A 9,905-nucleotide genomic window follows, 5' to 3' on the forward strand; every position below is an offset into this window, starting at 1 on the left:
AACACTGTTGACTCAGGATCCACGCCAAGCCGCCATGTTGAGTTTGCTGCAAGTCTGGGTCTGGGAGGTGCAGGTCTCACATGCCCATGGGTGCTGAATGACCACAGGGCGACAGGCCCGTTTCCTGGGGTGGGGGGGGGGGGTGCGCCGCCCACCAGGCGACCCGGCAGACTCTGTTGCTGGGAACACTGAGCTGCTGGATGCAGTCCTGGAATTAACGTGGAAACCACCTGGGTGGGGGCAGGGCATCGGGCCACCTGCCCCCGGACTTGGCCACAGCTCCACTCCGGTCACCCAGCGGGCCTAGTGGGCTCCAGGGACCCCCTGGGTGAGGCAAGGTTGCTGCTGTGACCCTGCAGGTCCTCAGGGGAGGCAGGTGGGGGCACAGGCCACAGTGTGGGGCTGGCAGGGGCTGCCCAGCGAGATTTGAGGGAATGTCTGCTGTGTTTGAAGAAAAGCTGCCATGGCCGGGAGGTCAGCCTCTGTCCACCCATGGCCCCACTGTGAAGGACCATGATGGTCCACACTGGTGTCCACTGGAAATGCTTGTCCCAGACCTGCCCACATGTCCCCTACAGTAGAGTCCAAGCCCTTGGCTGCCCTGTCCAGCTGCTCAGCCCAGCACAGAGCTTCTCCTAAAATTCCATGTGCTTTTGAGGAGGGAAACCTAGCCTCTGACCAAAACAAAGGAGGTCGAGTTTTCCTCCCAGTGAGCATCCTGGAGAGACGTGAATTCAGGGGGGCTTTCCAGTGTTCCCTGTTTTGTGCTTCAGGACATGCACACAGACACGGGGCCTTTGGGCTGGAGGTGGGGTGGGAGCCTCACATGCAGACCCAGAGAGTGGCCGCTGCACCTGGAGCGACCACTGCCCAGCACGGATCATTCGGAAGAGAGGGCTCCTGCACGCCTCTTCCTGAACCAGACTTTCTTCCTCCAGCTTCAGTAGTTCATCCCACAGCGAGCTGGGTCCGGGGCTGGTAGCAGGAAGCAGTTGTCACGGCCCTTCTCTTGTTCTGTGTTTGGTGGCAAAGGTCGGGGGCCCACCTACTTGGGGGCATGTGTAGCCCTGGGGAGTCACCATGCCAAACTTTTGAAAGGTTCATTGGGATCGGGGCAGTAGCTGACACATGCTCCCGGGATCACTGTGGTCCTTCCAAGGGTGCCTTTCACATCCCCTCGATGCCAGGAGGCCAGTGTCCATGCAGCCCCGAGCTTCTGGCGCAGATGGTCCCCTCTGCCTGGCCGGTCCGAGTCAGTTCTCGAGCTGCCATCTGATGTCCCAGCTGACGGCATCTCCTGGGAGCCATGGCCTCGTCCTGGGGGGGTCCCTCATCACACGTGCCCTTGGAAGGAAAGAGGGGAGACAGCGTGAGCCTGGAGTCCACTTATTCTCATTTTGGTGGCAGAGACTGGTCTTCTCAGGGCCCAGTACAGTGAAAACAGGGTTGAGAACGCCTGCAGGCAGTGCACACTAGACTCTCAGGTCTGTGGGCCCGGATTCCTTAGCAAGCTGTGTCGCATCCTCCAGGATGGGCCTCGGGGACAGGCCTCGGGAGTGAATCTGTTGTGGCACCAGGCAGCCGCGGGCTGGGGATCACCTGGGTGAACAGGTGGGCAGGCATGTCGCGTGGGTCGTGCTCATCCTTCCCTGACAACCCTTCTCAAGGGCGTTTGGCGGGGAATGGGGTTCAGAGAGGTGAGGCCACTGGCTTCAGGCATGGAGCCGGCTGGCAGGACCCCAGAGGCCCTGGCAGCCCGAGGCACCTGTCAGTGGGAAACCGAAACCAAAGGCTCTGTGTGTGATACTTTCCCAGAGCAGGGCAGGAGTCACGTGACGTTTGTGTGGGCACTCTGAGGTGCTTGTCTGCACAAAGGGTCTGGACTTGCTGGAGAGCCCCACCCCGAGGGCTGTGATGGAGGGAGACCAGGGGAATGGAGACAGGGTGTGGAGGGGGGGCCTCATGCTCCAGGCTCTCTGCTCCTGCGAACATTTGGAAAATCCCAGAGTCAGCAGAGGACAGGGCAGCAAGCCAGGAGGGAAGGCCTCCACTCAGGGTTTCACCAGCTGTGCACTGGAAGCACCTATTTCCTGGTCATTGAGCCATGCTTCTGCAGAGAGACAAGCACCCAGCCACCCTGCCTGAGTGATCCGAGCTTCCTCCACACATCTCCTTCCCTCCCGGCAAACTCACCTGCGAGCGCCAGGTCCGGCCTTTCCACCTGGGCACCTGCGGGAATTAAGCGTAAATGCTCAGGGTAGGGTAGTGAAGCAAGGCCTCTCTGAAGACCCCAAGGGCCCCATGCTCAGTACCCTCCCCCCACTCAACCCTCCTCTGGCTTCCTGCTCAGGTGAGGGGCTTCTCAGGCCACCCTGAGTCCCAGGACGAGACTTTGTAGGAGGTCAGGTGGGAAGCACCTGGAGAGGCTTGAGGGCTTTCACGGCTTGGGTTCCAGGGCGCCAGGCGACGTCTCTAGGAGGTGGAAGCTGGCAGCCAGGGGGACACCCCAGGGTCACAGGTGGAAACCCTCTCATCAGGGGGGCCTCCCACCATGAGCTGGGTCCTAAGTCCAGCCACGCTCCCCTTTCTCACTCTCTGGGGGCATCTCAGTGGGTCCTGACTCTGTTAATAGGACCTCTGGGGATGCCCGCTGACCTCCACCTCCAGGCTGACCTGGGAAGACTGTGCTGGGCCCAAGCCAGCCCTCAGCCCTTCTCGCTGACCCCTGGGTGCTTCCAGGGTCCACACTCTTGGCTTTCCTGCTCCCACTGTGAGCCCTGCTTCTTCGTTTCACGTAGCCAAACCCCAGACTTTCTGTATCTGTCTGAGTTTGGCCAGAACTGGACAGAAGGCCTTGAAGGGACTAGAAGGCAGCTCAGCCTCCACAGGGGCACTGCGGCCTGACCTCCACATTAGTAGAGTCCTCCATCCTCCCCCAAACCCAGGAGACTGGCCTTCCCTTTGGGGGTGGGCAGTGTCAGGATCTTGGAGGCTGAGATCACACCCAGCAGCATGCTGCAGCTACTACGCTCACGCTCGTTAGCACGGTTAAACTGAGTATCCCGTGCAAGCGACACCTCTCAGAGCTTGTAAACATCTTGGGGAAGGCGGCCCCACACCCCAACAACACAAAAGTGCGCTGTCCACAGCACAGGCGTCCCCATACCTGTGTAGCTTCTGGGCTGACACCTGCTCCTGCACAGCCAGCCTGTGGCGACAGCCAGGGACACGATCACGGCCAGCACGACAAGGACGCTAAGAATCGGCTGGTGTTCCCCGCTGGGGCTGCCATCGACTGGGTCCTCTGTGATGCTGTCCTTGGTTCCTGTGAACGTTTCTGCAGGAGAGGAAAACCATGCAGGGCTTATAGACAGGGAAGAAAAGCGGTTTTTTTTCATCCTGAAGGACTGGGCGCTAAGAGAAGCACTGATCCAACAAGACTTGCTAGAGGCACTGGGTGGTTTTTAAGCTATAAAGCTGACGGAGACAAGGATTTCCTCTTTCAGGTGAGCCTTCATCTCTTCTTGGGATGCCCCTTCTCCTCAGCCCACCGGTGAGACCTGTAACCCCAGTGCTTCCTAGAGGTTCACACCTGGGGATGGCATGGAAGGAAGCATAAGTCTTCCTGGCTTTTTAAACTTTAATTCTTTCTAGCTTAATTGCTGGCTTTAAAAAAAAAATGGTGAAAGTCACAGAACAAAATTAACCGTTTTATAACCATTCAGTGGTGTTTACTAATTTACAAGTTCATGCAGCCATGACTGTTACCTGATTCCAGAACTTTTCATGCCACAAAGGGAAACCCTCTGCCCACCAGCAGTCACTCCCCACCCCCTCCCCCAGGCATGCATGCGAGTTCAGTCAATAAGTCGTGTCTGACTTTTTGCAACCCCATGGACTACAGCCTGCAGGCTCCTCTGTCCGTGAAATTCTCCAGGCAAGAATACTGGAGTGGGTTGCCATTCCCTTCTCCAGGGGATCTTCCCGTCCCAGGGATCGAACCCGAGTTTTCTGGGTCTCCTGGATTTACCACTGCACCACCTGGGAAGCCCTTCCCTCCCCCAGCCCTCTGGCAAACTCTAATCTACTTCCTGTCTGTTTGGGTTTACCTATTCTGGACATTTTGTATCAGTGGAGTCATACGCTGAGGACTGTTTTGTCTGGCTTCTCCCACTGAACATCTTTTGCATGGCTCATCCACGCTGCAGCATGCTCAGAGCTTCGCTCCTTTTCGTGGCTGAGTAACGCTATACCTTGTGGATGGACACTGTGCTCACCCCTTCGTCCACCTATGGACTCTTGGGCGTCCCCACCTTTTGGTTACTGTGAATAAGCTGCTGTGAACATTTACGTACAGGTGTTTGTCTGAGTCTTGCTTCCAGAGCCCTTGGCCACACACCCAGCTGTGTGGACCTGCTGGGTCACTGCTGATCCTGTTTAGCTTTTAAAGGAACAAGCAGACCGTTTTCCATGGCAGCTGCGCCACCCCGAATCTGTTGGAAGTGCAGGAGGGGGCCAGCCCCCCGTCCAAGTGCCCCACCATGGTGCCTCTTGGGGAGTGGTTCTCAGGGGCAGACAGGCAACACCCTCTCCGGGAGGCTTGTGACAAGTGCCCCATGTTTCCCCAAACCTGGAGAAACTACAAACCAGACTGTGGTGAGGCCCCGCAAGTGCCTTAGAACCCCCCGGAAGCTTTTCAACACATTCCAGAGGTTCTGATTCAGAGAGTGTGGGCACGCGATGAGGGGGGACAGGGGTTCCCAGTTGTTCCCCAGAGCAGCCAGTCTGAGACCACGACCCCAGGAGACCCTCCTGCTCTCCTCCCATCCCCCCTCCCCTGCCTTGGACTATCCTGCTGGGACGCAGAGTCAGAGGAGGCCTTTAGTGCAGCCAGAGGACTGTGACTGCTGAGCCACAGGGCTGCACCCGTATTCCAGGAGAATGCCCGGGCCAGACACTCCTGGCAGCCCCCATCCCCCAGCTCCCGCCCTCCTTCTCCAGCATCTCAACCCTGCTGACAGCGACTCACAGACCCAGAGAGCCTATGGCTTCTACGAAGGAGTCACCTGCCTGCACCCTTCTACGGGGGGCCTTGGGCAGTGGCTGGGCCCAGCTGGACCCGCTGGTGGACGAGTTGTTCTGGCTTCTTAGGGGGCACATGTCCAAAGAGTGTGGAAGGGGGCTGTGCTGAACGGGGCTTCCATCCCAGTGCTGCTGCTGCCTCGTTCTGTGGCTTCTGAGATTTTCAGAGCCTCAGTCCCCCATCTGTGAAATGGGTCACTAAAACTGACCCCCGAGCACCAGCCAGCTCCTGCCCTCAGCATGGTGACACTCTCACCTCCCCTCCCTGCCCCACCTCTGATGCTGCTGCCCAGTCTCCTCATAGGGGCTTTGTCTCCTGCCCAATCACCTCCAGCCCGGCCTTGGGTTGGGGTCAGCATGCAGTGCCGGGGGGTCCCCTGGAACCTCACCTGTCTGGCCGCTCGTCAGGTTCTGGTGTAGCAGCACATTCTCAATGCAGCAGCCCACGTTGACGTGGGGGGTTCGCCCGATCCTCAGGACACTGACCACATCATACAGGCCCCGCGCGTTCAGGGACACCGTGCTGTTCTGCAGGGCGCCATCCAGCACGCTGTTGTCCGTCTTGTTGATCCAGTACACGTTTGGCCGCGGGTAGCCGTTGGTGGACGTGCACGTGAAGGTGAGCTCCTCATCCTGGGACGGGCCACTGACCACGGGCATGCTGTAGTTTGCTGCAGGGAGGGAAATGGGCTGAGGGGTGCCAGGTCCTGAAGGTCAGGAAAGGGGGCACACATGCCAAGGGCCAGGGCAGAGGGGAGGCAGCCATTGAGCCCGTGATGCTAGAGCCGGGGCAGGACCAAAACTGTGGTCTTGTCAGCAGCACAGGCTCCGTTCTGCCCAAGAGCCACCTCCCAGGTCAGTAAGGAGGCTACTGAGTCTGGTGAGCAGTGACCAGTGCCCACTTCCTGCCCCAGTGGGGCTGGCCTCATTTGAGTCTAGTGACATGGACAGCTGGTGATCCTGTGTCCACCGAATGATGCCCCGAGCAGCCTACTGGAGACACTTTCATTTTCTGACTCTCCTGACCTCATTTAGTGCCTTGCAGCACTGGTTTCTTATTTCATCAAAAAACCTAGTTTGGGGGGCTTCCTTGGTGGCTCAGTGGTAAAGAATCTGCCTGCCATTTCGCAGGTTTGATCCCTGATCAGGGAGGATCCCACATGCTACACAGCAACTTAGCCTGTGAACCACAACTACTAAGCCTGTGCTGTTGAGTTTGGAGCCTCAACTACTGAGCCCATCACTGAGCTGCAGCTACTGGGCCCACATGCCCTAGAACCCGTGCTCCACAACAAGAGAAGCCGCCACAATGAGAGGCCGCACAGCACAGCTAGAGAGGACCCTCTGTTTGCCACAACTACAGAAAGCTCACATGCAGCAATGAAGACCTAGTGCAGCCAAAAATAAAATAAGTGAATTATGCAAAAGAGTCTAGATTGGGTTGAGTTGGAGAGTTCAAAGCAAAGACAGCAAGATGGGGAGCTCCCGTATGGAAGCAGGCAGCCTCGGATACTGGAAAACAGTCTCAGGAGTTGAATGATCTTTGCTCCCCTTAGCTGTACACACAGTTAAACACCAGATCACAGAGGGATCGGGGTTTTCTTTAAGGGAACACACAGGTGAAAGAGCCACAGGAAACGGGTCTTACTGACACTTCTTCCTGGACATAAGTCTGCGATGAAATCGGCTTGGCCGCTTCCTCTGTCTTACCTGCCACATGCAGCGTGACCGCAACTTCCAAAATCTTTTCTAATTCCAAGGATTTCCGAAACACCAGGCAGTTGAACTTCTGCTCATCCTGGGGGGTGACGTTGCGCAGATGCAGAGAGAAGTCGCCCCGCTTCATGCTGTCCAAGGACAGCCGAGCCCGGTCCTTGTAGTGGTTGTCACCGTGGCTGGCAGAGCTGTTTCCGGATAGGTGGTAGGTCACCACGGAGTCGGCATTCCCTTTGCCCGCCATGCTGATTTGCCAGTAAACGTAAAGATCGTTTAAATCAAAGCTGTTTCCTTCAGGGTAAATGCAGCGGAGCCGGACATCGCTGCCCACCATCGCTCGGACTTCTTCTTGACTCTCTGCAACCACCCACAGAGAACAGAAGTCATCTTCCGCACCTGACCCCCAACTTTGACGTCACCCTATGGGGGGTGGCGGGGTGGGGGGAGCTGCTGAGTTGCAAGACTCAAACTCCAATTGTGACTCATGTCAGTAGCAAAGGAATGTGTTAATAAGAAGCACATAGGGAAGCCAAAGTATTTTTAACATTCGGACCCTGGCGGTGAACTGCCCCAGTGGAGGAACAGGGCTGATTTCCTGTGATCAAGCGGAAGGCCAGCCTTGGGAGGATCAGGCCCTAGGGCACTGGAACTGCTCCTCACGGTTTCTGCTACTTCTTGGGATTTTTATAACGAATTCAAAATAAAAAGGTTTAAAAAAAAATTTAGACGTTTTGAAAGAAAGCATAAGCTTCTCAGCATCACTGTGGTGCTGCCCGTGCTCCATCAGTGCAGGCCCAGCGAGGCTCTGGGGTGTTCCAGCCATAGGAATGCCAGCAGGGAGAGTGGCTGTGCGCCCTGGCCCATTCCTCTGTGGGCTGGAGGGCCAGACAAGGCCTCGATCTCCACTGTGGTGCCGCACCTCATTTCATGCTCTCCTGGATGTTGGTGGCTTTGGGGAGCACAGGGGCTGCAAGAAACAGGAAGATCAGCCCCTGGCTCCTCTGGGAAGTGGAGGTTCTGAAACACTTGGGTGGAACTGCACTGTGCTTGCCCCAAGCATGAAACGAAAAACCTTGGGGGCTGGTGGAGTGCTCCCCTTGGTGGCTGTCAGTCCCACACATTCACCCAGGCTTGAGGGCCTAGCTTTCTCATAAGGACCCCTGGAAAAGCAGGCAGCCCTGTGAGGAGGGCCCCACTGACACCTGCCTCCGCCCCGGGTCCTACTGCTCAGCGCTGAAGGGCGTGAAAGCCTCCCCAAGAGTGCCTCCTGCACTTACCGGCTTGCAGGCCCCAGAGCAGCAGCAGAAACAGTCCAGGACTGGGAAGAAACAACCAGAAAGCCAGGTGAGTCCCGCTTCTTCCAGACTAGGCAAGAGCTGGTTACCCACATCATCCAAATGGGAATACATCCACAACCAGCCAGCCCATCAGCCCAGGGTCCCTGGGGCAGCCAGGAACTCAGGAAGAGGGGCCAGGACCGCAGCCGCCCTGCCCAGCACAGCAAGGCCCTGCCAGGGACCAGCTCTGTGTTAACAGCAATTTTGAGAGTGTGATAAAGGGTATTGAGAGGGGTCACCAGACCCTTGGTAGTGTGGCTTTGCACGGATGGGGTCCAAGAAACTGTATAAAATCAGAAAAAAAAAACACTTTCCCAGCATTTGAAATTTGAAAGACAGGATGTAAGATGCTTGCCTCAAGCCAAGGTCAGAGCAGCCCCAGGACAACCTTCTGAAGGAACACAGTCAATCTGGAACCAGATCTGGTGGCTCCACCCCAGTCTGTGGGCAGCTCAGCCCTGGGGGCCAGCAGATGCGTCTCAGCGCTCCCAGGCTCCTGACACCTCCAGTCTGGGAGCCTCTGCACCCTGCACACCCCAGCTGTGCCCCCTGCCTCACCTGACACCTCCCTGCCCCTGCCCCAGCCCACAGCTCCCTGGGTCAGATAGGAGAAAGCACACACGGGGCTACCTGCCCAGGGGCATGGTGGCTGGTGGCTGTGACATCCCAGTACTTTTATGTTCCTTTCTTGAGGGAATAGTCTTTACCTGCATTTCTGACTAGGGAGACTAAGTGGTGGGACCGACGGGACAGAGGGGGGAAGGGGGTGGGAGAAGGGGGGGTGCTTCTGGGTTGTGTGATGGGACACCTGGGGATGGGGTACAGCACCATCTCATCAAGTAGGGCACAGGCTGCCCATCCTAAGACTTCCCTGAAGGCAGCGTTTTGGCCAAAAGTGGAGGGGGAGTTGGGAGCAGGCGGCGGATAGTGGGGGGCTTCGGGGGCGGTGGGCACCAGCCCGCATTGGAAGTAAATGAGTGACTTTGGCACAGCGCGGTCACGCCCTTCTTTCCTCTGGGTAACCGCTGGGACAGGGGAGGGCAAGGGGGGAAGTGAGCGTGGGTCGCTGCGTCTTCTCAGCTCTCTGCTCTCCCTCCCTCGACGGGGACCCGGCCGGAGCACACACCCGCGCAAGGCCACCGTCCTTCGCCGCCCTCCCGCCCGCACGTAACCGCACCTGCCACGGCCCAGCCCGAGGCCGCTCCGCCTCCGCTGCCCCGCCAGGCGACCGGTCGCCGGCGAGAACTTCGTTTCCCGGCGCCGCGCCTCCACTCCGTCCCGCGAACCTACAGGACGCGGCCGCGCACACACTCACCTCCTCGGCCGCATGGTGGGGGCGGAGACCCCGGCCCGCCCCGGAGATCTCGGGGCGCTAGAGACCGCAGCCAGAGGGAGGTCTCGGGCGGCGGGAGAACTCCGAGCACGGGCGACCTCGGGCCGCGGGAGCCCTCGGAGCGGCCGGCCAACACCAGCCGAGCTCCCGCCGCGCCTCTGAGGCTCTGGGAGCTGAGCGGGTCGGGGGCTGAGCGCCAGCCAGAGATCAGCCTGGCCCCGCCCTTGGCCCCGCCCTTGGCCCCTCCCACTGTGTCTGCCCGGAGCTGTGGGAACCGAAGCGTGGACACTGACTCACGAAAGTTAAGCCCTTCCCAGGCAACAGTGCAAGTCGGGCCCCGAGGGTAGCAGGCCGGGGGCTCCAGGCCCGGCAAGTTGAGGACAGGGAAGGCCCCATGGAGGAGGGCGGCCAAGGCCGCTGTGGGAGCACTTGCCTGG

The 9,905-nt window shown here is 58.6% G+C and overlaps 1 protein-coding gene across 1 annotated transcript; it reads right to left on the reverse strand.

Moving 5' to 3' along the window:
* Positions 1-409: 409 nt before the first annotated feature.
* On the reverse strand, positions 410-9,469 carry ICOSLG (inducible T cell costimulator ligand). The gene is made up of 8 exons (XM_068979991.1): positions 9,451-9,469; positions 8,076-8,116; positions 6,793-7,155; positions 5,467-5,753; positions 4,290-4,296; positions 3,167-3,325; positions 2,194-2,229; positions 410-1,344 (listed from the first exon to the last, which is right to left on the reverse strand). Exons 1-8 carry the CDS (start codon positions 9,462-9,464, stop codon positions 1,334-1,336), a joined length of 918 nt encoding a protein of 305 aa, XP_068836092.1. The 5' UTR covers positions 9,465-9,469; the 3' UTR covers positions 410-1,333.
* Between the last annotated feature and the right edge of the window lie 436 nt (positions 9,470-9,905).

This window comes from Capricornis sumatraensis, chromosome 1 (assembly GCF_032405125.1).
Source record: "Capricornis sumatraensis isolate serow.1 chromosome 1, serow.2, whole genome shotgun sequence".
Classification (NCBI taxonomy): Eukaryota; Metazoa; Chordata; class Mammalia; order Artiodactyla; family Bovidae; genus Capricornis; species Capricornis sumatraensis.